Here is a 27,685-nt window from a genome sequence, read left to right as displayed (position 1 = left end):
CAGGTGCGCTGGGGGGGGGGGAGACTGGTGCAATTGTGCAGGGGGAGAGATGGCCGAGATTGCGGTTGTGCTCCTGCAGGAAAGACAGGTGCAATCTCTGCCATTCTCCTCTGCCCCGAGCATGATCGCGGCCATCTCCCCACTTGAGGGGGGGGGGGCAGGGAGATGAATTTGTGACCCAAGTCAAAATTTTTATGAAAAAAATTTTTTCGCAACCCAATTTGGTTGTGAGCCGAGGTACCACTGTATATGAAAAATTGGTCCTATGAACAAACAGACCATCAATCCTGCAAGGAACACTTCTGATACAAACATTCTCAATGGGACTGATAGTAATAAACTTTATTTAGCAAAGCAATTTGCACAAAAACAAACACAAAAAATTAGCCTAGGAGAGAAATGTCATTAACAAATCAATTACTGACCATCAAGGCCCAGAAGCAAGTGAAACACCATCTTAACTCTAGGAAATCACAGGTGAGGGGTGGTATGGATGTCATGAACCATGATACATTGCCAGAGAAGAACTCAACAGAAATAGCAGAGTTCTAACAAGAAAACACAAACAGAATCAAAACCGATTCAAGTAATAGCAAAACTAGAAAAAGAAAAAAGGCAAGATCAATATGATCTGAGCAACCACTGCAATATTCTATTATACCCCCCTCCCTGGATGTGCTTTAACTTTCGCAAGATGCCTCGTCCACCCTCACCTCCCTGCCCAAACCAGTTCTACAGTAGTTGTTCTTGGCTAGAACAGACCAAACAGATCAATTTAAAACTGCACGTTGATGAACTTTTTCTTCAAAGAAATGGCTTTGCTCAATGCGAGGACCAGGAGAAAATCTTCAGCTCGGTGACATGATGAGACACCAAGTAAATAAAGGAACTCTTTCAATGAAAGAAGACCACATGTTGTGCTACTTTGTGCAAATGCCAAGAAAGCCATTCTTAACTCTTGTGGGAGTCATTCTAGGAGAAAGAGTAGAGGAACTGGGTGCATTACAGAGATGTTGCTGCTGCTCTTGGGCAGGTGACTGTGTGGGGAGGAGGTTGTGAAGGCTAGCAAGAGTTTCTTCAATTTCAAGCTATGACAAAAAGGTGTCCTGGAATTCCTACTCTTCTTGATGAGTGAAACTGAAGAATATTGTGAAAGTAGGTAATAGGGAAGGACACCAAAGAAGTTGTGTCATTTAAAAAGGAGTCCAAGGAGCAAGGGGGGGTGAAGAGCCTGGAGCCTGGCAGAAAGCATCCCCCCCAAAAAAAGCTTACCTCCCCAATAAGAACAGATGGGCCATCCTCTCTCATACAGACACTAGATATGACGAACACCTAAGTGTGAATCAAGGGGACAAATCTGCCCAACCGTGTCGTGACAGTGGCTGCCTCATTACGGTCCCCAACGTCAAAGCCAACCTGCACATGCAGACCTTTCCAGACTCTTCCCTCACATTAAAAATAAATAAATACTGTCTATCAAAAACCAATATGTCAGAGGGTAAGTCAAAAGTCAACCTTGTACCACTTTGCAAAATGCAAGTTTTCAGTGGCCTGGAGCATTTTCACGTAGACAAAGGATACAAACCCCAGAACAGTCAGAAATGGTCCAGTCTCAGGAATGCCACAGCATTCCCTTGATCCACATATGCAGACTAGCATGAAGAACTGTCTTGTTGCAACAGCCCAAGACAGACCTGGTGCAAAGTCTGCCAGCTACAGCTAGTAAAAATATGAGAAATCACCTCTCTTGCTTTCCTTAATCTAAAATTACAAGCATGTTATTTTTCCTAGCTAAAATCTGGGTTGTTTTTAAAAACAAATCTGGAAATGTAGGCCATCTTTTTGCAAATGAGGAACAAATGGGAAGGCAGACGTGATCTCCCACCCCGGCTCACATACACACATGTGCAGATGTGTGTACATGCATACAAACTGTATTGATGAAGCATACCCACATCTTTGGAGTTGCTGTGTCATAGCAGGGGACACACCACTTGAACTCACTGAACTGGCCTCGGAGAAAAAAAGGTGCTTTTCTGAGACACCGCAAAAGGCATCTGTTATGTCATAATGCAGCAAGACAGCTCCACCCTACCCCAGCTTACCCAAAGGAAAAGAAAAATCTGTTATAGAGTCATACTATCACAGAACTGTTCACAAACAGGAAAAAGGATTCCAAGCAGTCCAGGTTGCATTGGCTTAACCTGTTGGGAGTTATACTCCTTATATAAATAACCATTACAGGCACTTCAAATGTCTTTGGTTGGAATAATCCAACTTTACAAAATAATGAATTCATAATGAATCAGGGCCCTGTTCTGGATTCAGCAGGCAACAATTGCAGAATTGGTCACTTTCAGAGGAAGGCGGCTATGGTTCATGGTTCTGAGAAAGCAACCTGAAAAGAAAAAGTGAGGTGTTTAGGTCTGTGTTTCCAGTTCTAGCAGCTACAAAAGATCATCAGGGTGTGAACTGAGACAGGAGGACTGCAAGGGAGATGTCTTTTGCCGAGTCAGCCCACTGGCCTCTCTAACCCAGCTCCTGACTATGCTGAATGGCAGTAATCTTCCAAGAGGCTTTCCCAGCCCTAGCTGGAGATGCAAGACCGGAGCTGTGACGCTCCTGGACTGACTGAGCCCAGGGGTCCAATCATGCAGCTCACTGAGGATTCTTCAACAAGTCTCCTTCACTCAGACTGATCTGCAGGACAAGAATATAGTTTGTACACTCCCTGAGCCACACAGACAAGGTGCAGGGGATACTTAAAAGAAAAAACAGGCCGAGTTAAGGTGTATTAACTCAAGAGATGTGGTACTCTGATGTCTGAGGAGGAGATCCAGACAGCTGCCAGTGGCCTGGAAGGCAAGGAGTCTTAGGCCTGTAGCCATTTTACCTCTGCCACTGGACACAGGCAGCAGACTGAGCTATTAGGTGCCCACAGAACATGTGTGCCTGAGCACCATCTCCTCTAGTGCGAGCATAGAATCATAGAAGAGTAGAGTTGGAAGGGGTCGTGAAGGCCATCAGGTCCAAACCCTGCTGTTGCAGGACACCAAGTCACACCATCCCACTCAGACGGCTGTCCAGTTTCTTTTTGGAAGTCTCTAGCGTGGGAGAGCCCATCGCCTCTCTGGGCAGCTGGTTCCACTGTCGTATCGCTCTGACAGTGAGGAAGCTTTTCCTGATATCTAGCCTGAATCTGGGTTGTCACAGCTTGACTTGATCATTCCGTGTCCTACACTCTGGCATCAGCAAGAAGAGATCTTGACCTTCCTTTTTGTGACAGCCTTTGAAGTCCTTATAGAGGGAGGTCATATCCCCCCTCAGCCTTCTCTTATCAAGGCTGAACATGCCCGGTTCTCTCTGTCTATCCTCACAGGGCAGTGTTTCCAAACCCTGGATCCTCCTCTGGACTCCTTCTAATTTGCCTGCATCTTTCATAAATCTTGGTGCCCAGAACTGGACACAGTATTCCAGGTGAGGTCTGACTAGTGAAGAGTATAGGGGAATTACTATGTCTCGTGATTTGGAAGTAATACTTCTCTTAATGCATCCTAAAAGGGCATTCGCCCTTCTGGTGGCTGCATCACATTGCTGGCTCATATTTAGCCTAAAACTCCTGTGCTGTTCACAGCCTTGGCAGTGCTGCCAAGCAAATCGGCCCCTCCTTCCATAGCCCATTCCAGGAACTGCTTCCACACCTACCTTTTCAGGACAGAAATCTGAGTTGCTTTGCCGCAATTTGATGGGTCTGCCTTTGATGACTGCATAACAGAACATGGTGATGACCATCACAAAGAGAAAGTAACTGGTGTGCATTAAATGCAGGTTGATGAGAGAGCGGTCATCCTGCGTGGAGGAAGAGGAGGCACAGTGTCATCAGCCTGCCAGAAAGCCACAAGCAAGCTGCCTCAGGGATGGGGCTCGCATCCTCAAGCAGGATTTGTTAGCACAACACACTTCCCCCTCATCTCACACACACACAGTTGAGAAAACAGTTCTCAACAAAGACATCAAGCACGAGAAGATCACTTACATCTGGGACGATAACTGTTAGTTTGGGGTTTAATGCATGGTAAACTTTCCCAACAGCTCCTTTGTAACACCAGAATGGGTTGTAGTCCTGGGCATATTTTGTGTTGGAGTCTCTTGCAGTCGTGAAGATCTTGTACCAGAAGGTTGCATTAACATAGGTTTCCGGAACACAGTGTGGTGGCTGGCTGCAAAGCAACACACAGTTCTGAATTATGCCTCTGTGTCCATTTCCAATGGGCCAGCCAACTGCAGCATGAACCCAGAACCAGATGGAGACATTCAGCTGGCATCGCCTCCATTTGATGACAATTAAACTTTTACCCACAATCCTGGGGCCAAGATACTTTCGCATGAAATTGGCCTCATGTGTTTCTATAGTCATCTGTAATATGCCTGGCTGGAAATCTCATTTGTGAAAAAAGGAGCACATTTTCTCAAGTCTCCAACTACCAAACTTTGACCTGTCACCCCCAGCCTTAGAGGTCCACCACCTCCCCACTGGGTACACCAACAGGCCAGGCAAGGTTGAAGCAATCCTCCCACACAATGAGGGCAGACAAGAACAAAAGATTGCAGATCATTTAGCAACGCCTTCCCTTCTCTGCCCCTCAACTCTGTTTTCTCTTCCAGCTCAATCTCGTTTATTTTGGGGAGGCAGTCCATGGATAAATGTCAACCTTTATTTGCTGTTTCCAGGAATACATCAAAAGTATATTGTAGAACATTAAACAGCATCTTTGACAAACACGTATATGACTTGGAACCCGCCCCCCACTCCTGGGCTGTATCAGGGCTTTGGCGCAAACCTGAAGGCATTACAGGCAGTGGCAAGCAGCTCCCTGGAAGGAGGCAACTTTGGGGACCCTTACACGGTGACAGGAAAGACTGTGGGGGCTGCTGTAACTGTCATGCAGGCTGTGAAGACAACTTGATCACAATGGTTGTGCAGAAGACAGTCATCGGCATTCCAGGCTGCAGGCAATGTGAAGGTTATATTGATCTCCTCATGAGCTTCTCTGCCTGGGCAGGGGGTGGGGGGTGCAGGAGGAGAGAAAGCATTCTGTGTTGGCAGCACTTAAGTTTTTTCCTGCTTCTACGTAGGACAGGCTATGATTGGTAAGCAAAAGCCAAGGGAAAACCTGCAGCTACACACCATTCTCAAGACCCCACCACTCTCTCTCAGAGTTGCAGATACCATCCTAAGCAGGGAGGTACAAAACTTGAAGAAATGTCTGCGCTGCTGCTATGCCGCCACCAGCCAGCCACAGTAAGGAGCCCCTCGTGTAGCTGTCTGGGCCCTGGCATGGGTGTTGCGGGCCCACTGCAAATGGATGGCAGCCTGACCCCAAAGTATAGAGAGAGGCACATGAACACCCTCTCTGCTCTGACAGCTTTGTATGAAGCTTACAGGGAAGATATATAGTGACAGCATTCCCTGTCCCTTGTCAGAAGGATGGTTTCTGAATAAAGTACAGTCTTTGACAAGGCTGGAAAAAAGACTTCTCACCTGGGCCCTTGGATGACTAACATGGACACGGTAATGCTACCAAGTGCAATCTTCCATAGGCCTCAATGTCTCTGAAGACAAACCATACCTGAGAGTCCAATCTGGTGCCCAAATATGGTGGAACACAAGTGAGTGACATTCCGAGAAAAGCCTCCAAAGGGCTTGAGTGGGTCCAGCGTTAAAGTGATGACCACTGAGATGTTGACAGGGCCAGAGTCCTCCAGCATCTGAGGCGCCAGCGTGGAGGGACGGGAGTGGATGCTGCTGCTCATTGCACTTTCTGGAGTTGTGGTGTCATTTATGAGGTGCTTCAATGTTTCATTCTCCGAAATACACAAGTCCAAATCATTAAACCTCAGAAGAAAAGTGTTCCAGTCCTTAAAGGCAAGCAGATTGTCAGTGCCTGAGTAATACCAACCCTCACAAATGCCAGTGTGCATTCAAAGACCATACAGCAAGGTCAGGAGAATCATTTGATATAAGTCATGGCAAATCCTACTCTTCTGATTAGCTCATTCAATTACATGAAACAAAAGTGTCTTGCAAGACTCACTCTCTCCTTTTCTGCCTCAAAGGCAGGTAATGAAACAAGATGGACTTATCTGAGCAAATTCACAAGGGTGTCTCTTGCCATTCTTGTCATGCTGAACCTGAATAATCAAGGCCTGTTTGCTAATAATAGCACCAGCAGAATGGAAGTGCACATACCCAAGGGATGAATTCTATTTGCGAAAGGATTAACTTTGCCAACATAAATCTTTGAGTGCCATTACCTCCTCCCTCTTCCACCAGGTCCCCTTTCTCTCTGGAGGAAGTGATGAAGCTTAGAATGCACCATTAAGCAAACACAATCTGCCATTAATGAGCAAGAAGCAAGAGCATCCGCACACAGGATGGGCAAACACAGGGCCCACCTTCATACTTTACCTCCATCATTTCAGGTGACTTGATCTCTTTGATTTTAAAGAAATAACCCAGGGTCAGGAAGGCAATGGCCATTGCGCTCACACTGATCATAAACACCACAAGTGGTGGGCGGCTGCTGATATACACCTTGAGGTTCTCCAAAGGGTTGATGCTGAACATTATTCTCATTGGGCCCACCTGGAAAATAGCATCACACTGATCAGCCATCACTGATTTCATGCTCTGGGGAAACTACCTCATTTCTCACACAAAGCAAGTCCATGATCAGCCTTCCAAGTAATCAGGGACAAGAGTGTGCTGCTGACCCAGAGAACCAGCCAAACTTTCACAGGCTCTATCTATAAGGTCTTTTTTCCCTCCTTCAGGGCCAGGGGGTCCAGAAAGCCAGCATTCTGCACTCAAACAATTAACAACAAGAACAGGAGTCCCATTTGCTGCCAGTGACCAGAAAGGAAACCGTGATTTTGGCCAAGATCCAACATGCTGGTCACCAAGTGATGGAAGGAATAAAACTGCCCTCTCCTTGCCCCATTTCTTCTCCAGAGCCAGAAGGGGAAGGGCAGCACCTCTCCACAGCTAGCAAAACGCAGTCAAAACATTTCTTGGACAAAGAATCCCATGGGGAGCCTGCCTGCTCCCGGCAGTTTGCAGGGACGCCAGCATCTGAGAGCACTCAAGCATTCATTCATTCAGCGTATGGCATGTATTGCCAGGGAGTCCACAATGGCCTTTTTAAACACATCGTGGATGTTCTGGCGCCCGAGTTGCTAGTATGTACTAGCTTAGCACCAGTTGGCCAGTGACGTTCTTGAAGCCGGTTCGTCCAGGGCTTTTCTCTGCCGATCCTCTGCCGAATGCACCTCGACGGATCCAGTGCTGGTGCTTGCTTTCCTCGTGAATGGAGTGGTGGTCCCTATTTATGTACTCACAGTTGGTATGCTTTCAAACTGTGAGGTGGACAGAAGCTAGGGGCGGGCAACGGGAGATCACTCCGTCCTGCAAGTCTGGGCTCGAACTGCTCGAATGCCGACCATTTCGGATTGGCCATTCCAGTGTCATTAAGCCACTGCCCCACTGCATTCAAGAGCTAATCAAGAGGCACATGTCGGTCAAATGATGCACAACCAACACCAATGCCAATTGCTGCTATTCCACAGCACATGTTCAGAGGAACACGCGGCTCTTGGAATCCCCCATGCTCCAATGGAGCAGGAGGAAGCTTTCAAGCTTCGTTCCAGCTTAGAGATGTGTTTATTATTTCATGCCATTTGGACCCTGCCCTTCTTCCTTCAGAGAGCTCAACATCGCAACATCACCCTGATGCTCCCCTGTGACTCAGGTGAGCCAGTCGGACTGTCTCATGGCCTCCCAGGGACCTCACAGCTAAAGACAGTCACATTTCCCACCTCCAAGTCCTGTGCTCTAGCCACCACACCACACTGCCTCTCACTACGCTGAAAATCTTTTATATTGCACACAAAATTAGTTTGTAATTTTTTCAGCAACAAAAGCAGCAAGTGCACACACACAGCGAGAGAGCAAGAAAGAGACTGAGAATGCCTTAGGTGTGACAATGACAGTGATCCACACTTTCAATAACAGCTCACCAACATAAATTGCCCCAAACTGCAGGCTGTACTACCTGAGACTTAAAAGAATAAAAAAACCACACCACCCACAACTGAGCTGGTACTCCACCCAAGAACAACAGAAACAATGATTCTGTCATATGGATCGGCCAAAGACAAGAACCAAAAATGATTTTTCCCCCTTTCTTTCAGAGTAACATTTACCCTAATCACTTATGTATGTGCAGGAAGTAAAATCCCAGAGACCCAGCACTGTTTCCCAGACTGACAGGACTAACCCACCCCATGGCTATTAAGATGCTGCTACTCCCACTTTACAAATACCCCAAGGAAAAGCTGAATAACAGAAACAATGAAGTGGGTCATCTACCAGTGATAAGGAATTCTGACCCAAACAGGAAAGAAAAATCCAGTTCCTACATCATTAAAATTCTTCATGGCTTCTTCTAAGGCATCTATCAGAAATAAGAGAGTCATGCACTCTCCCATCCATTTCCCCTCTGTCTAGCCTCCATTGCAGAATCCTTAAAAATAGCTCATTCTTAGCAACAAAGAAAACTCCTCCTCTTGGCAGGAAGTAAAGACATTGATCTGAGCTCCTCCTTCACAGTTCAGGATGAAATCTTTCAATTGTAGGAAAAATATGCCAAACAAACCCAGTCAATCATTACCCTTAAAGCAAATAGATGGAAAACTTTGTGGTACAGGAAAGATAACTTTTGAGTGTTTGAGCATCTGAAGCATGGAAGCAAACATAACAAAACCAACAACTGTTTAGAATGTATTGTTTAGAATCATTTCACTTTTATTATTCTTGACAATATTTATATAACACTCTCCCTAAAAGTTTTCAGGCAGCCCACAAAAGGAATTAAAACAGTACAAAAACACACACTTTGGAAATACCCAAAAGTGGCAGCAGAATGCCAGCAGATAAAAGGCTAAGAGAAATAGTTAAGAACAAGTAGCATGGTTGCAAGAATGCCAAGCAAAACCTATAGAAAAACAAAATGCGGCAGGGGAAGACCCAGAGGGAAGAGGCACAGCAGATCTCCCTGGGGATGGGGTTTCAGAGTTTGTGCGATGCCACTGAAAAAGCCCTCCCTGCTTCTCATCCCAGTCCACCTTCATTTGGCAAATAAGAGGAGATCCTCTGCTGGTATCTGAATTGGAAGGGCAGACCCACCCAAAAGAAGGCACCCCTTCACCTAATTAACCCTCTTCAGCAATGCCCATCAAACCTGACAACTGGTTTTGCCTGGCAATCATCTCATCAGAGCTGTATCTCCTACCTGCATGGACAAACCCTTGCAGGCAAGCCAGCCCAAGATGAGCAGGGCAGCACTTCCCAGAATATTTTGTAGGCCTTTCCCTGAGGTTGTGCAAGAGACTGTACCTGAAATATCCACAAACCACTCTACTCTTTTGTAGGAAATGTGTATTTTCAAAACACCAATACTATTGCTGTTCTGCATGCTGCAGGACTGCTCCAGCCTTGGTTAACTGTCTTGCAACCATGTTTTTCCCTCTGCTCCACAATGGACACAGCAGCTGTCTGTGGAGGCAACAAAGACATTGGCCTGCCCTTTGCCGAATCTGACATCAAAGTCACCACAGTCCAAGAAAATCACACTTCTAAAGCAGCATCTTCAAGCTGCACTTACAAACTCCAGGAATGTGGAAGAGAATCTGCAAAGACTCAGTCGTAGCTCCAACGGTCTGTGTCATTGTTAGGAACCAACTGGAAAAATGCCCAACCTCCTACTCAATGCAGGACTTGCCTTAAAGTGTACCCAACAGATTACTCTCCAACTGCCCCTTGAACGCCTCCAGTGTGGGAGAGCCCACAACCTCCCTCGGTGAGCAATTCCACTCCTGCACTGCTCTAGTCAGGATATTTTCCTGATGCCCAGTGAGAATCTGCTTTCCTGTAACTTGGGCCCATTATTCCATGGCCTGCACTCTGGGATGACTGAGAGGAGATCCTGGCTCTCTTCAGCATGACAGCCTTTCGAGTATTTGAAAAGCACTGTCAGTCTTCTCTTCCCGTTTCCCTGCTCTTCCTTGTTACCCTTCTCTGAACCTTTCCAGTTTCTGTCTTTTTTAGAGAGTGTACTCTTCTGCTTCCTATACATGGTCCTTTTGTTGTTTTCAGGTCAACTCAAAGCTTTTTGTGGAGCCACAGTGGTTTCTTCTGCCATCTGTTAGCTTTTGTTTTTGCCTGAATTTTTGGTAAGTGTGCCTTTCAAATTTTCTTTTTTAAAAACTCCCAGCCAACTTGGGCTCCTTTTTAATTTAGGGTCACTTGCCATGGGACCTTATTTATCAATCTGTCCCTTGCTAGCAGTCCATCTTCCAAGCAGCATAGTCTGTAGTACCAAATCTCTCACATCACTACCATAAGGAGAATTTTTCTTTCCCATTGCTTTTTCTCTTCCAAGAATTGGGAGGATGGATGAAAACACTATCTAGACCCCAAACTTCTTGAGTTTTCTTCTTAGACCTTCAAAATCTGATGTGATTTCTTTATAGCTCCATTTGGTGGTATAATTTGTGCCCCCACAGATTAGAAGAAAAGGATAGGCTTTACGAGCTTTGGCAACCTTTCAGTCACATCTCTAATCCAAGCTCCAGGGAAGAGCATACCTGGCGAGTCCATGGGTCATCACAACACACTTGGGTTTCAATCTCATGCAGCACGACATCTCCCCTTTCCTTTCTTTCCTTGGTCTATCGTCTTTCTGCATCCTACCTCCTACTGCACAGGTTCCCTTGCAATTCTTTCTCTGCAGTCTGTCCACTGATCTCATGTTCAAGTGGCTGAAAGCAGTTACTGAGCTCTAGTGGTTCAACTGGAGCAGAGTGTCTTCCGATTCTTCTGCTCCAAACTCTCATCCTTCTCCAGTGAGTTTCCTCTTCATTGGCTTTCCTCAGCGCAGCATTCTCCATTTCTGCTTCAACCTGCTGTTGCTCTTCCATCTCTTGTGCTTCTTGCTGTCCAAGAACTCTTCACTTTCTCTTATTCCTTGGTGGGCAAATACACATTGCTCAAATATGCTCACTTTTTCTTCGAATAGTGCAACCAGGTTATATTTATTACAAGTATACACCATGTTAGGCTCAAGGAAGAACACAAATATTGCACATACTTTACAAGTCACTACCACTTCAGAATCTTTTCCATCCCTTATATAGTAAAGAATAAGGGAAATATGTAGATTTATTGATGCAGGCTGCTGTCTTCAGCTGGTCAACTGAAGCCTGACTTCTCTGCTGCTTGCAGTGACCCCCTCTCACTTCCCAGAATTCCTCAGGCATATGTAGATTATTCCCACCATTTCAAATTGCAGGCCACTCTCTTGAACTTGTCAGTTGAAGCCTGACTTCTCAGCTGCTTCTGGTGACCATCTCCCAGAACTCCTCAGGCATGTGCAGATCTTCCCGAACACATCACTTTTCCTGAAGCGATTTGCCCAGAGACAGCACGCACAAACAGACAGGGAATAAATGCAATCAGGGTTCTTGTTCCTAACTTAATAATCCAAGCCAAGTATAGAAGGCCTTGTCACTCAAGCAACCCGCCACCAGCGGGGGGGTGGGGGGGGAGCTGGTGCCCAGATGGGTTGAGCTGCAACTGCTATGATCCTCAGCTGCCATAGCCACCTGGAGGACTACAGGTTGGGGAATGCAGCTTGAGGAAAAAGTGACTAACAGAACCAAGTTAATGCAAAACCTCCTAGCCCCCAATTATACCAGGTAATAAGAGCAGTACTGCCAATGCCACATCCTGTCTGGCCTCCTTGTGAGGAAGGGCAAGATGCACAACAGCAGAGTGACTTGTGCTGATTATCTGCGTGGGGCCGGGGGGGGGGGGGGAGCTCAAAAGAAAGAACTATGTTCTCCCTTGTTCCATGGACTTGCTGGTCCCCTGGGCCACTCAGGACGGCAAGCATGTCGGGAACCTCAGCCTCCTTTTTCCCACCGTGCTGCACCTTCAGGATTCAAGAGGACCCGAAGCTGCCTGAAGGAACCCAGCTGGAGAAGGATCCCTTCACGAGACTGGGAGGGCTGGGCCCAGAACAGCGGTATGGGGTTGCCGGAGCGCTGCCGCTTCCGGGGCTCCTGTCCGCCTCCCTCACGAGGCCAGGTGGCAGGATGCCGCCCTTGCTCCACCCCCGGCAGAATCCCACGACGCCGCTCACGTGGAGCCCGCGGGGGAGAGAGCAGCTCTGGGAGCGCGGCGCCGCTCCCGCCCCACGTCCCTGCAGCGGAAGGAAACCAGGAAGCCGCGGGAGAAGGCGCCCCTCGTCTTCCCCGCTCCGCCCCAAATCCCTGCGAATGATGCCTTACCAAAGCGCTCCCGTGGGCTCGTTTGGCTTGAGCTGCCGATCAAGGGTCCGAGGCAGCGACCCTCAGGCCCCTGCACATTTCCGAGCGCCCACCGTGAGCCATACGCCTGGGCGGAGCAAGCGCTTGCGGGCGTCGCGGGGCGCTGACCTGCTCCTCGGCGAGGTCCCGTCGCCGGGCCGCCTCCGCAAGGGGAGCAACCGGGGCAGGGGCTGCTCGCGCCCCGGGAAGAGGCGAGGCGCTGGCGCGAACTGGCGCGGGAGGGTCGGCCCGGGTGCACCGGCCCGCTCTTCTCCTTCCCGACGGGCGCGGCGCTCCCGAGGGAAGGCCGTCGCGGGGACCCCTCCGGCAGCGGCCCGCGCGGAGCCCACGGCCTCAGCGCCGGGGCTGCAGCATCTTCCCCCCGCGCCCCGCTCCGCCCTCGCAGGCGAGAGGAGCAGCCGCCGCCGGCCGAGTCGTCTTCTCCGCGGTCCGCCCGCAGGGACGCAGTTGCGAGGCGTCGGCGCTGCTGCGGGACGAGCAGGCCCCGCCCCGGAAGCCGGGCTCGGCGCGGCGCGCGCAGCTCCCGGCTCGGGCCGCTCCCGCCCTCCTCGCGCAGTGCTCGCTGGGCGGGGCCGCGAGCGTGTCGTGTGCACCGGGGGCGCGGCGGGCGGGGCGGTGCCGGGTGCAGCCCAGGTGCGGGACTCGGCCCACGGGACAAAGCGGTGCCGATTTGCACCTGGGTGTGCAGTGTGCGCAGGGAAAAGCTCCGCCAGGAAGAAAAAGGGCGCGTTCAAAACGTGGAGAGCCACGGGAATAGCCTAGACCGAGGGAAATAAAAAAAAAAAACAAGCGGGTCCAAGATCAAATGAAACCAAAGGTTCTCCCAGAAGCAAACACTAAGGCTGCCGTACTTGACGCACTGGAGAAAGCAATTATGTTAGGGACAGTAGAAGGCAGGTGAAAGGGGAGACCAGCTGCGCGTATTTGTAGAGAGGGGCACGTGAGCAGATATTGGGGGGGGTGTCAGAAGAAACCATCAGAACGGTTGGGGGGAAAGAATAAGAGAAACAAAGCCAGCTAACTCGGGATCCAATGCAAGAGGCATCCTGGGGCCTTTGCACCTTGGGTGGCCTCCCAGAGTTTTGGGGTTGCTGCTGCTGCTCAGGCAGCTCTTGAAAGGTGCACAGGAAGTGGGGGGGGGGCTGGGGGTTTTCCAGCCGATGTGTGGGAAAGGCAGAGCTCTGGACAGCAAGATGCTTGGTCGCTGAGCCTGTGATCTCTCCAGTCAGATCTCCCTTCTTGCTTAGGCTCCAAGGGGTTACTAGCCACCCCCTCAAGGCCCTCCATACTTGGAAGGCATGGGGGACGAACTGTGCTGGCAGGCAAAGCAAATGGGGTCTGGTTCTACCAAGAATGGGGCCTGAATAAGGACAAAACATTATCCAAGTTAGTTTAGTGAGAGAAAAGGTGTGTCCTTCACAACGGCATACCCAATTTTGCAATCTCTGAAAAATACCCATTACAATTAAAAGAACAAGAATTGTTCTACACCTTGTTTGACAAGACTTTTGCACTGCCTCTTCTCCTTTTCTTGATTCCACTCCACTACCAAATATTTGCAGATCTTTTCTAATCAATTTGAGCCCTCCAACCCTTATTAAGGCCATATTCATGTCATATCTTTGCCCACAACAAATACAATTTTTAGAACATAATTAAGATTCATTATTTTGGTGAAATCTATTAATTACTGTGTACCATCACGGCTAACCACTTTCCTAAGTGGTTTTCTGAAAAAAAGCAACTATACTCAGTATATCCTCCTAATGACACCAACCACCATGGTTTAGAGATATGGAAGATTTCTTAAAGCCTTTTAATAGTTAATGCAGGACTGTCTGTGTTTGTACCATGCACTATCACTCCCTGATACTAATGAGAAGCAACAAATCTATCCTTTGAGGCCAGCCACAACAGGAATGCATTAGGATCACAGGAACTATTTTTACAGGGGGGATTTATGACTAGTTCCTCACAGGTCACACCTGTCAAGCAGTGCTTGGTCAGAGGGGCTTGGCTGCCCCCCCCCATCCTGTCCCAACTCGCTACTTTGATGGAGAAAGCAGCACCTGTCAGTAGCAAGGAACAACTTATTTTCCTACTCCAGGACGGATTAGGATTCTCTTCCCACCATCCATCATCACTTGTAGAGACAGTGAGCAGCAGTCCAGTTCCAAGCAATGAGGAAATGCCCCCTCCCACCAGATCGGTCATGCAAACTGGCAGAAAGGGATTCTATGTATGCTCAGAAGCACATCTATCACTGCTTTGTACATTCTGGGAAGTTGGTGGGAGAAGAAATGAAGGCACTGGCCATGCCTTTTGGAGACAAAGCCAGCCTCGTTTTTCACTGCTGCCATCTCGTAGAAAAACCAGGAAATAACCCAGCTGGTTCAGGCCCTGACTCTAGCCTGAATTTGACTGCAAGCGGCTGTTTGGGGACTAGATGTATTCTTACTTGGTATTCTCCAGGGAGAGGGAAAGCAGTCTAATAAGCTATGGATTGTATACAGCCTTGTTCCTGGTCTCCCCCTCATCCTCCCTCTGCTTGCAGCCCATGTCACGTGTTCCCTTGAAGAACAGCCACACAAAGTTCAATGGGAATCACTTCCAGCTGACAACAAGCAGTGCTGTAGTGCAGGTACATATCAATATTAGTACCATAACAATAAGCTCCCAGACTGAACAGACTTTCAGGCCATGGGCCATGGTGGGTAGGCTTGGATTCATGAAGTAACACCTAGGCTAGCCATATGAAATAAGAACAAATGGTCAATCTTGAATGCTAGAATTATTACTGAGAAAGGGTCAGGCATTTCCCTTAAAGGCATTAGGCCAAATAACCCTCCAAGGATTGGCCTGGGACACACCTAGCAAACACGGCCAAAGACCCACAGAAAATAGACCGGGTCATGGGCACTTGGCACAGACAGCAATAGTTAAAGCAAGCAAGCACCTCTTCATCAACCAGCGTAAGTCTGAGAAACACCTTCCCACAGACATGCACACAGAGAGAAATAGTATAAATACCAGGAGCATAAGAAAGGGAGTTCGGCAAGCTCTGAACATAGCAGGAAGCGGAGATAAGCTCTGAACACAGGCCTGCCCACGCAAAGGACAGCTACTGAATAAAATAAAATAAAAATAATAAATAATTGAGAGAGTCTACCCTGCAGGACAAATAATGGACTCCCCTTTTCTCTCTCAGTCTGTTAGCCTGTTAGGCAAGAAGCTCTTTATCGCTTTTGAAATACAGAGTAAGAATGAGATGCAAAAAGAACATTTACTGCCTTGACAACATGGAGCTTGTGCAGGACACCAGGTTGAACCATCCCTCTCAGGCGGCTCTCCAGCTGCATCCTGAATGCCACAAGCTCTCTTGGCAATTGGTTGTGTCTACATGTATGACTAGCTTGTTCTCTCTGGTAGCACACATTAAACCCCAGCAAAAGATCCGAACCCTTCTCAGGAAAACTGGCAGGGTGTTGCTCCCCAAGATTATCTGGCACAACAAGCTTGAGGGATGCCCTGTAACCACAGAGGCAAGGCACAGATGAGCAGGTCTTATCAGCTGGGTGGAGGACTAGAGAGACAAAGACACAACTGCAGCTCTAACACAGTGCACTCTTCCAGAAGCATTCCAAAATATTATTATTCATAATTGTAAAAACAGAAAAATCATTATTCATACCTCAAAGCAACAAGAAAGCTGGTTTCACCAGCTGACAAATGTTGGTCATTTGTACCCTTGGACATGTAACTCATTTTAGCATACATAGTAAACTGTACAACTAAAAACCTCAAGCAGATGGCCATCAACAGCCAACCCAGATGATGAGGCCTTCCAAAATGTTTGGAAAATGGAGATAAATGGTCAACCTGCAAGCTCCCATAGGAAACAGAAGTGTTTGTCCTGACCACCAAGGCAGCTTCCTGTCTGTTGGCACCATTCGTCCCTGTGCTTCTGAAGCAATGGTTGTTTATGCTCACATAGAATAAATAGGCCAAGATTCCTGACTGAAACGGTGAACAAAACTCCATGCCGCTGCCCACAACCTGTTTTGGCCTAACTGGGGCAGCTAAACACAAGATGCTCTGGACTGCTGTTAGTGAACCTTGGCTCATTTGGTAACAAGAAGCCATATTTAAACAGATGAAGATCAACAGAAATCAGGAAAGCTGTTGAAACCAAATGTTGCTAAACTAAGCTCTCATTCCTTGCCAGATTTAGTAAAGTATAAGCTTCCTGGGCTCTGATGCTGTCAAAAAAGCCAACCCTTGCTTACCCAACGCTTAAAATATTTGTTTGTAGATAAAAATGGGAGGAGATTCCCACTCTTCTATCAAATGAAAAAGAAGGAAGACTCAAGGAATATGCTGACATGGTTTCATGGGAGGCATCGAGTGCATACATGTTGTGTGGACAAGCTCCCTCAAGAATGCTGGAAGGGTGAGAACTTTTCACTACACGTTTTACTGGCTAAAATGTTAAGACGATCACATTAAAGGCTCATCTCTCTGCAAAGGAAGGAGACAGAATAAACCACCCTGGATTTGGAGGACATGGGGGGAAATCCACGATAGACATCCATATTATGACATTAAGAAGCAGTGACAGAATGAAGGCATATTTCTGTAAAAGGGCCCCAGTCCCCCAGGAAGTGCTCCTTGCTCAAGCTCCCTTCATTCTAGGAGGGCTTGAGAAGAAGTTCCCAGCAGAGGTTACATGCTGGGATTCCATTTTATCCTATACACACACACAAGCTGTATTTTTCATATATATAATTTGAGCTCTACATATGAAACCACCACAGTAGCTTTCACCGTAGAAACAGCAAAAGTATTTCCATTGCTGAATTTCTTTGAACATTACACAGATGGAAATAATTTTAAGGTTACGTTCAATTATGAACAAAAAGCACCTTCCAGGACTGTATGCATCCTTTCAAAGGCTTCCAACGCTCAATCTTCATTTTAGGTAGGAAAGTTTCCTGAAACATAGAAAGTCAGTTCGGGTGGGTTTAGAGCCAAAACTGCTGACATGGATGGACTGGCAGAGAAGACCCCAGGCACTGCCTTCGCCTGGACTTACATTCACAACCACTGTGGAGGAGCACGGCAGCGACTGGGGCAGCCAGTTAGCCCACAGAGCCAGCCCTGACAGGCTGCCGAGAGAAAGACCAGGAAGGCAAAGGCGACCAACAAGGAAAGTTCCATATTCTTTGAGGGAACAAGTGGACTCTCTCCCTACCCCCCTCCCTTAAAACGGTATGTGGAAAATTTTAAGAACCTACAAGTTTTCTACAAAACCCCGTGTATTCTCTAAGGGAACACAAATACACACACTCACTCTGCCAAGGTCACCACTGCCACGAAGGGCCACCTCATGCTGCAGATTCCTCAGAGCAGGATGCTGGATGGTGTGTGGCAGAGCCAGGCGCCAGGGCCAGGGGGCCAAGGGCAAAGTCTCCGAACTGGGCCTGCAGCGTCGTCAGGATTCTGTGTCTGAGCCAGAGCTGCTCTCACGACTGATCTCAATCTGTAGTGAGGGCAAGTTATCAAGCCGACTTTTCTTCTGACGGGACTGCTCCTTCTCCTTGATGAGGGCTCCCCATGCCCGCTGGAGCTCAGAGTCCTCTTCTTCAGACAATGCCACCTGTTTTTCAGCTCTCTCAGGGATCTTTTCCTGCATCTTTGATGCAGATCCTAAACGTGTCCATAAGTTTGCTGAAAACACACAAAGACAGAAGTTTGAAGAGGAACTGTTCATAAGAAAGTATGCATCTTCTCCAAGAGGCACCAAAATTCTCTGAACATGGAGGGCGAATGATCAAATGCAGCTTACTACCCGGTCATGTATTTAAAGCAATTTTGGTCCCAAAGGCTTCCAGAGCCAGCCACTTCCTAAGCACAGATCCAACCTATCTGGCTAGAACCACTGCAGAAGCAGAGCTCTTCCCACTGCATATGCCATGCAGAATGAACAAAGCACCAGCCGCTCTCACAGTATTCATAAGCACACACAGACTTCCCTCGGGGAAGTGCTGACACAAGGGCAGCATGTGGACAGCAGCTCCTCACTGGCACTCCTCAGAAGAGCCAAAGGCTGATGGATTTGGGGCCGAGTCTCATAAGCAATCCCCCCCAGGCAATCCTAGCAATGCATCTGGCATAATACTGACGCCTGCTCTCCTTGTGTGCACACCAAGTTCAGTGGCACTGGTGCAGAGAACGGAAAGAGCAGTAAGGAGAGCTCTGACGCTTGCTTTCCTGCCACAGGAACCAGTTTGTTTACACCCGGGCAGCCAAGGTGCCCTGGAACCTGTGAATGTCCACCAAACCCTCCTTGATGCATTAACCGCTCTGAAGCCTGAGCAGAACATTTGCAAAAGGAGGCGGAGTGGCCCAAGGAAGCCACGCATCCATTCATTTCAAGGAGCAGAAAGCAGCATTTGAGTGTTCCGAAAAAGCAAAGTCAAGCCAAGAGGCATGATTGCACCTGTCTAGCCATTAGTGAGTGGATGGGTTTGCCACATTCTCCTTGCTGCCCAGCCATCAAGTCCCAGTGCCACAACCCCCCCCCCCCGCCGCCAAGTTGTGTGTTGCATTTGTTTTCATTTTTAGAAGTCAACTGACATCTCAATATCCCATGACTTAATGACCCTTCCGACACCCTTGGGCCCTCAAAGACAAGCTTGCCTGACATGACACAACACAGCACTGACCAGACTTCTTTTCTCTGGTATCTGAATACAGGCCCTTCCCATCCTGCTTTGGGATCCCAAGCCGGCTGTGCACATCAGACACGGGCTCCCGGTGAGAGGCTGAGGGACCGCTGGGCTGCTGGGCTTCTGGGGAGTGAGGCCTCTTGCCAAGCCTCTGCCGGACATCTGGAAACGACACCCGAACCATCACTCAGACTCTGAATTGAAATCCATGGGTAGGCAGCTAACATTGCCGTGGATGAAGAAACGCACCCTTATTGGGCTGTGCACAGAAGGTACAGGAAGGAGAAAAGGGAGTGGAGTGACAGGGACGAGAGGGCAGACCGGGTTGGGGTCACGAGGCCTCTTCTTCTGAAATGCACTCCAAGAGCAGCAACAGGCCTTTGGGGGTCACAAATGGGCAACCAGCAGTCCTCCAAATGCTGAACTGCAGCTCCCATCAACCCCAGCCGGAATAGCCAATTATGAGAGGAACTGCAGTCCAGAAAGAGCTGGAGAGCCACTGTTGCCCACTCCTGCGACGGGGGCTCAGGGCAGTGCCCTCCAATGTAAGCAATGCAAAATGAGAGGTGTCCACTCGGCAGTTAGCCTGGCATTTTCCAACATTCCTCTTGCTTTGAGTGAAGAACTGACATTTTGTGACTATGCTTCAGAGGGAGAAAGTGCTTCACATGCACCCTATCAGAAATGCACTCCTGCTTACAAAACCCGTTTTCCAAAGCCAAGGCATCCCGGCACATCAAGCCGCTGAAACGCTTTCCCCCGCAACACACACACACCTGATTTGAAAGAGCTGAGCAGGGGCTGTGGAGGCCCAGGATTTCCATGCCGTTTTTCTTCCAAAAGGAATCGGACATCAGCAACTTTCTCCGACGTGCCTTTGCTTCCAATCCGATTCTTGACATTGCTGGACACTACACTGTCTGCCCTCATGGAGTTCCTACATGAATTTTAAAAGGGAAACGGGATTCTTCATTGGCCCAGCGTAAAGGTGGCAGCCAAGGACATGTGCATGTCTCTGTGTGTATTCTCAGCATGTATACCGTACCCTTCAAGGAAACGATTGGAAAATTCTGCTCTCTGTCCCTGTTGGCCTTCATAGGGAAGACTTTCAAGAAGCCAGCTAGTGAGCAAATTGGGCCACCCAGAGTCGGCACAGCACCAGTGTCACTATGCCCCACTGAGCTGCCCCAGGAAGGATGTGTCTCCCCCATATCAGTGTAAGGCCTTACCATGGAGGAGGACCCTGCAGAGTTCTGAGTTTTGGCTCTGGCTCTCCCGTCCTGCCCTCAGCAAGACGACCAGGTCTCCTTGGCCTAATCATGTTCTTTGGACAACTGGGGCCAGGGGTTCCCAAAGGATTCACACTGGCAGACAGAAGGCCGCCATCCCCAAGGAGAGAAGAGGGCCATACCGGATGCTCCTCAACTGAGATTCCACTTCATCTGCATACATGGTCATCTTCATGCTCTTCTTGGGTGATGGAGTCGAAATCATCTTCAGCTCGAGGTCGTAGTCCATCTCATCTGAGTCAGACTCACTGGCATTACATCTCCGAGAAGTACTCCGCTCACGAGACTGCTTGACACTCTGCAGCTCATCTCGGTATTCCACAACAACCCGGTCATCTTCATCCATGTCCTGATCATCATCTTCCTCTTCCTCCTCTTCCTCCTCAATGGGTTCCTCAGGAACATTAACTAAGCCTGCAGGTCATTTGGAGAGGCAGAAAATAATGAAATTCACAGAGCCCCACTGCACATGACAAGGGTTATGGTGAGAGTCCTGGCCGCATCCTTGTTTCATGTACCTCCTCAGAAACCCACTCCTGAAGTTACTCTCTTCCACCAGGGCTCTCCCAAACAGGCTTGCAGTTCACTCAACAGGTTTCAACGTCCACCGAAAGAGAGAATTCCCCAACAGAAACCTCACCTGTTCAGGAACAGGTTTCTGAGGAAGCAAGTGAAACAAGGGTGCAACCGGGACTTTCGTCAAGCCTCCCATTCTTAGCATATTTATCGTTCCTGTATATGATAATTTATGTCATTCAATCACAGATTTGTATTTCATTGTTGGATTTAATATTTCAAATTCAGAATTTCTTGAGCAAATTATTGTTGTTTTCTAAAGTATACTGGAATAAGCACTTGTATTCTTTTAGCTGTTTTACATTTCATCTTCCATTGTTCATTTGTTTAATACTTTCCATTGTAACAGAGCATTTGGTAGTTTTCAGTGGCATCGATCACCCCCTTCCTGCTCTTCCCGCTCTTTTGGCCGTTTCTGGCTCTCTAGCTGGGGCTCTTTTTGGGGAGGGGGGAGGATGCAGAAGATAAAGGATATGGTGTGCCCTGTCCTCTGCAGTTCCCACCCACCCATTAGAATCCCCTCTCTGAGGTCCATGCTGGTTACGAGGAAGGGTGTCAGAACACAGATTAGCAGCTCTGAGGCAGAGCCACATTTCTGACTTTGGATTTAGGAACACCCCCCTCCCCCGCAACACTGTCCAGGGAGGCCAAAGGGTTAGAGTTAGGATCACTCCTTAGGTCAGTCATAAGACTTCAAGCATAGTTTCCTAGAACTACTGTTATGCTAATATCTGTATAGAGAATTAATGCCTTCTTTCTGGTAATCTTCTGATTACTTGTGAATGTAATTTTGGGCTTCCCCAAGAAAGAATCTTTGAAAGCCATCACGACAGGACTGCACATAAATATTCTAAATAAATAAATAAAGTTCTGAGTGGGAATTTTTTAATTCCCACTTAAGATAATGTTTGTTCCTATGGGATTATTACCTCCCGCCTTGAGCCTGTTAGTTTTCAGGGTGCTTTTCCAAGGATTCTTTGTCTCATACATTGTTTGGGATTTCCTAGAGCAGGCTGCAAGACAACCATAGCAACCACTCTGACTCTGACTCCTTCTTCAGGGCTTGGCTTGAACCCAGCTCCTGCAGACCACTGAGGCTACTCCTTTTCAAGGTTGTCGGTTACACAAGATGTTGCTGCAATGCAACAACCTTTGTTTCAGGAAAAACAGCAGCATACTAAAAAAAGGTTTTCTGTCTTTTAGCATCATCACATGCTCACGCCAGCATGCGCTTGGGCCTCGGAAGAGGTCATCCTTTACCTGAATGGCGATGCTTGTAGGGAGGCGTCAGGCCAACATCATCCTCAAGAAGAGTTCTTTTCTTTATCACATCACGGTGAAGCCGGCGCGAGTGATATCTCCGTTTCCTGCAAGGGGTGCAGCCATCATATACCCCATCACTAATGATGGGAGGAAATGCCCACCAATGCTTTTGAGCCAAGTTCTTATCAATGCAGACACTGACTCCTCACAGTATGTAGGGAGGAAGGCAAGCCTCTTCTTCTTCACAATGAACCTAGAGGGAGACGCCTCCCATACACCAAGACACCCGCCCAATCCTCTGCCCAATTTCAGTCTGCAGAGATGCAAGTACCTGTTGCTGCACACACTCAAAGAAAGTGTATGAGGGTTTTCTAAGAAAAAACTTTAATTTCCAGGTCATTTCTCCACACTAGCAACTACATCCAAGTGTCAGAGCTACCACAGCCCTGACCCTCTGGAGCTTTTGCCCTGCTCTGGCTGCTGTTTCCACAGTGAGATCCATCCAAATTGCACACCCAAGAAAATCCTGGAGCTGTATCAGGGACAAGGGCAGCTCCAAGGAAGCCACTCAAGCCCACCAAGTCATGCTGCTGAATAAATTAACAGCCTGCTTGGAGGGACTTTGTTGAGAGTGATGTACATATCAATAGGAATGAGCATGGCAGAAGTGAGAACTGGATAAGATGCAGGAACAATGGATCCCACCAAGCAAACAGGAAAGATCCTGCTGAGTTTCAGAGAACAAAGTTTCCACCCCCTGCCCCAATACTCACCACGAGTTGCTTAATATGCCTTTCATGCCTCCATAATTGGGATTCCCATATTTCAAGTAATACTGGCTCCTCCTGGCAGCCCCAAGCTCCTTTTTGTCATCTGCAATAGAGGAGGTCTGTTAATTGCTTGCTGGAGGATGTGCATCTCCCCTCTCTGCTCATCAAGAGCCCTTATACAAGAGCACAAAACCAGATTAAGGTCAATTACCAATAAGGCAAGCTAGCAAAGCATCTGGTGGAACCAAGCAAGGGAAGGTGGTTCATAGGGGCAAAGCCAGAAAAAAACAAGCAAGCCCCACCTTACTGGCCAAGGACCAAAGACAAGCTCGCGCTGCTTCCTTCTTTCCTGCTGAGCACTTCTGCAGTTGCTTTTGCTTGGGAAGCCCAACTCAGCTCTGAAAGAGCATCCCCAATCAGGAGGGATCAGTGCTGGCAAGAGGCCCTTTCTGCAGGATCATGAGTGCCAACTTGTCGTGTGGAAAACTCTGCGACCCCCCCCCCCACCATTTTTCATAAGAGCAAGCTTTGAAGATGTAGCAGTGGAACATCAAGTGGGGCTGACAACAACTTGCTGGGGTCACAGTGGGTGGCTTAACAGCACTGCAAGGCAAGCCCCTCACCTCTGGTTGCAAACCTCATGAAGAGCTTGTTGCCTTTGGCCAGCTTGCTGGCTGGGCGAAGATCATTCCGGAGGAGGGAATCTTCTTCCACCTGAGAAAGTGTGTCCAGCTGTGGAAAGAACATCAGTCAGGTGCCGTATTTCCACAGGGACTGAAACCACCACAAGGAAAAGATGGGACTGTTCCAGCTCAGACTGAAGAGGCTGTGCAGGCAAGGACAGGACCCATGCTGCTTCAACCCATGTTTAGGCATTGCTCCCACAGCTCAACTGTTCTAAGGGAAGAGCCACTCCAGTGAAGCTGGGTGGAGGGAACATGTAGGCTTCCCATTTGACCTCTGAGGAGAGCTCAAAAAGATGGCCTGTTTCCTCAGGGCTTTGCTAGCCTGCTTATGATATTCTAGTTGTGTGTGGGGGATGGAGAGGGAATAGGGCTCTTATCCACAGGAGTATCGAGACTCATAGATTTCCTATTTGCCACATCAAGTACTGCTATCACATCAACATCAAGTGTTATTTTATGTTCCGACTTCAGTGTAGCCTGAAGTGCCTGATCCTGCCTCATCTTGGAAACTTACACAAGGTCAGTCCTTGTTGAAATCTGGATGGGTGACGTAAATGTTGTAAACTCCCCAAAGAGCTTCTGCTATGGGTGGTACAGAATTGCAATGCAATGCAATGATAACAGCACACAACAAATTTCTTGAACAAATATGACAACCGTGCACTCCTCACTGGAGTGTTTGCTTATGGCCCTTTAGCAACAGCTGTGGCCCCAACTAACACCCTGCACTAACCTCTGCATCACTCGGATGGTCGTCCTCTACCTCTCCCTCCTCTGTTTCGTCGTCTGAGCTTTCCTCCTGTTTCTCTAAAAGGAAGGTCAAAGAGTTTTCCTGAACACAAGAATGTAACAGCAGTCCTGGGGCTGCATCAGGGTCCACCTGCTTCAGCATTCTCGTCACATGGTGGCTAACCAGCTGCCCGTTGGAATCCCGTGACATGAGCCAATAGCACCCTGCCACCCATGTTCCCAAACGACTGGTTTACACAGGCATATTGCCTGCGATCTTGGAGGGAGCCACAAAGACTAGCAGCCGCTGATGGCTCATTCTTCCATGAACTTCTCCAATTACTTTTCAAACCAACCAGACTGGTGGCAATTACCACATCTCATGCAATGTGTGAAAAAGTTCCTCTTTTCATCTGTCCTGTATTTTCTACCAGTTAGTTTCATGGGAGTGCTCCATTGGGCTTGAGCATTATGAGAGAGGGAGGAAAATGCTTTTTATCTGCTTTCTCCACATCATGCCTAATTCTGCACAATCATTTTCCCCTCTCCACCTTTTTTCTAGGTTAAATTTTCCAGGTTAACCTTCCCTCACAATCATTTTTCACTCACTGATATTTTAGTTGCCCTTTTTCTAACTCTGCAATATCCATTTTTTTAGGTGTGCTGACCAGAAACGTACACAATATTTTATGTGTGGCTGCACCATACATTTGTATATGGGCAGTATGAACTTTGAAGAAAACTGAGACTTAGAAGGGAGCAATGAAGGAACTAGAGAAAGCATCAAATGTAAGGATGTTTCAGTGGAGACCAAGGCCAGGATCATCCACAAAATTGTATTCTCTATCACTATGTGCGAGTGAAGCAGGACAGTGAAGAAAGGTGACAGAAAGAAAATGGATGCATTCAAAACATGGTGTGGGGGGAGTGCTTTGCAAACCAAGAGAAAGACAAACAAGTAGGTCCAAGATCAAATCAAGCAACAGCTTTCCCTAGAAACAAAAATGACAAAACTGAGGCTGTCATACTTTCAATACACCATGAGGAAAACGAGACTCTTTGGAGAAGACAATCATGCAAGGGAAAGTTGAAGGCAGAAGAAGATCAAATAAGTGATGAATAGGTGTCACAGGTACAGAACGGGGGGCAAGTGGCTGAAGGGCAGCACTTGTGAAAGGGATCTAAGGGTACAGCAGGCTGAACACGAGCCAGCAGTGTGATGCAGTGGTTAAGAAGACCAGAAGACAAGCACCACCCTTGGAAGCACAGCCAGAAGCATGGCTTCCAGATCTAGGTGTTGACACCGTTTGACATGACTCTGGTCGCCTACAACTGGAGTACTGTGTCCAGTTCTGGACTCCACATTATAGGAGAGCCATAGCTAGGTTAGAATCGATTCAGTGCAGGATCACGAGAATGGTAGTCAGGTTGGAAGGAATGAAGTAAGTAGAGATTGAGGGAACTGGGTCTTTTCAGCCTGGAGATGAGACTCTGAGGGGATCTTTTAGCAACTTATAGGTATGTATGTATGTATGTATGTATGTATGTATTTATATCCTGCCTTTTTCCTACAAAGGGCTCAAGGCAGCTTACATCTCCTCCTCCATCTTATCCCAACAACAACCCTGTGAGGTAGGTTGGGCTGAGAGTCTAGCCTGGCCCAAAGTCACCCAGTTGGCTCCATGACTGAGCGGGGACTAGAACCCAGATCGTCTGAGTCCCAGTCCCATGCTCTTAACCACTGCACCACACTGGCTCTCTGAGGAGTGAGGGGGTGTCATGTGGAGGAGGGCTGTGAGCTGTTCTTCCCTGCAGTGGAGGGCAGGACGCGTTCCTGGCTGGTTTGCAGAGTACTGGAATTCCAGTCAGGTCAAGTCGCTCCCATCACATGCCCAGAAAGGCCATGCCTCCCCTGCCAGAGCACTCTGGCCCAGGGAGCACAGGAAACAAGGAAGGGCTGCTTTACCTTTTCTGCTGGGATTCACCACTTTCTTGCTACTTTCCTGGAGCTTCATTTTCTCCTCTTGAGGCATGGAGCTCATGTTGATAAGAGCGCGTGTGGCTGTCACTTCATCAAGCCAAACAACATTACCTTGAAAGAAAGCAGAGATTTCATTTTCAACATGGCCAGACAAAGTGCCACGGACACCCACCTCCTTCTGCTGCTCAGGCAAGCACAAAGCTCCATTCTAGCCTGTTGGGGCATGAGGGAAACCCCACAAAGACGATTCTTCTTCCTGTTGCTATAATGTTGAGAGATGCAAGATGTCAGAACAGATGCCTGGTCACTAAGTCACGCCACATCTGCTATGGTGCGCAGACCCTCAACTACTTACAAGAAGTGTCATCCAGCCACTCAATGTGTGCAGGAGGATACTCCTTAAAATAGGCAAAGATATCCTGGGTGCTCATTTCATCAACACCGTAAACATAGATGGTGTCCAGCCGCAATTTTGGGATGGCTGTAAAGAGAGAGAGTATAGGTCAGGTCTTGGCAATAAACTGATGTAAATACACTTTGGGCAGAAAAGGAAAAAAAAAAAAGAGGAGTCATCACAAGACAATGGCAAAGACACTGCCGTTTACCTGGTGGTCAATAGGCAGACCAGAAAAAAGGGGGGAACAGCAGGAGGCAGGTTTTCCCCTACCAAGGCTTTCCATTCAGTTTTTGGAAAAAAAGAAACAAACGAACTGGGGTGAGGGGAGAGATTGCAAAACCCTCTCGGGAATTATTTTCTTTTAGAAAGAGCAAAATGTTTTCTGTTGTAGCATATGAACTAAGTCTGCACCATTTCATTTCCTTAAAATGGTGACTACTAACAATGTTATTGTTATGGGCAGCAACCCACAGCACTGGGGAATGATGGCTGTCGTAAGTGGAAGGGGGAAAAGAGAAGAGGAATTGATGGGATGTGTGACTGGGAGAGGTCTCTGACTGCAGTCAGCAGCTTTTGCCTGGCGTAAGTGGTCTGTGCTGGGCACGGGCAGATGGAATGTCCCCATGCATGGTGCATACAAGCCTTCTCCATCTGGTGTATTTTCAACTCCAGCCTTCCTGATCACTGGCAGTGTGGAATAGGGTTGGTGGAAACTGTAGTTCAAAGCAGCTAGAATGGCTTCAGCTGGGCAAGAAGGGGGGATGGCCACATTGGGGGGGGGGGAGATGGCTGTGATCGTGCTTGGGCCCGTCTTCCCTA

The 27,685-nt window shown here is 48.1% G+C and overlaps 2 protein-coding genes across 6 annotated transcripts; both read right to left on the bottom strand.

The window, feature by feature from the left end:
* Window positions 1–314: 314 nt before the first annotated feature.
* Window positions 315–17,923, bottom strand: TMEM248 (transmembrane protein 248). 4 transcript variants are annotated; one of them, XM_044437914.1, is made up of 8 exons: window positions 12,409–12,895; window positions 10,705–11,517; window positions 6,470–6,646; window positions 5,631–5,919; window positions 4,905–5,055; window positions 4,037–4,220; window positions 3,706–3,849; window positions 315–2,398 (listed from the first exon to the last, which is right to left on the bottom strand). In XM_044437914.1, exons 3-8 carry the CDS (start codon window positions 6,635–6,637, stop codon window positions 2,378–2,380), a joined length of 957 nt encoding a protein of 318 aa, XP_044293849.1. In that variant the 5' UTR covers window positions 6,638–6,646; window positions 10,705–11,517; window positions 12,409–12,895; the 3' UTR covers window positions 315–2,377. The 4 variants fall into 4 exon arrangements, with proteins under 4 accessions (XP_044293849.1, XP_044293851.1, XP_044293848.1 ...); XM_044437916.1 differs by lacking the exons at window positions 10,705–11,517; window positions 12,409–12,895 and adding an exon at window positions 17,798–17,923; XM_044437913.1 differs by lacking the exons at window positions 10,705–11,517; window positions 12,409–12,895 and adding an exon at window positions 17,370–17,447.
* NCBP3 (nuclear cap binding subunit 3) lies at window positions 16,903–27,152 on the bottom strand. 2 transcript variants are annotated; one of them, XM_044437911.1, is made up of 10 exons: window positions 26,825–27,152; window positions 26,455–26,580; window positions 24,493–24,566; window positions 23,697–23,805; window positions 23,077–23,176; window positions 22,301–22,407; window positions 20,587–20,878; window positions 19,952–20,112; window positions 19,173–19,337; window positions 16,903–18,174 (listed from the first exon to the last, which is right to left on the bottom strand). In XM_044437911.1, exons 1-10 carry the CDS (start codon window positions 26,898–26,900, stop codon window positions 17,939–17,941), a joined length of 1,446 nt encoding a protein of 481 aa, XP_044293846.1. In that variant the 5' UTR covers window positions 26,901–27,152; the 3' UTR covers window positions 16,903–17,938. The 2 variants fall into 2 exon arrangements, with proteins under 2 accessions (XP_044293846.1, XP_044293847.1); XM_044437912.1 differs by having other exon boundaries at window positions 26,455–26,731; window positions 26,825–26,910.
* Window positions 27,153–27,685: the final 533 nt, after the last annotated feature.

Source organism: Varanus komodoensis, unplaced genomic scaffold (assembly GCF_004798865.1).
Source record: "Varanus komodoensis strain SLA01 unplaced genomic scaffold, ASM479886v1 scaffold313, whole genome shotgun sequence".
Lineage (NCBI taxonomy): Eukaryota > Metazoa > Chordata > Lepidosauria > Squamata > Varanidae > Varanus > Varanus komodoensis.
This window is presented reverse-complemented; position numbering and strand designations above follow the sequence as displayed.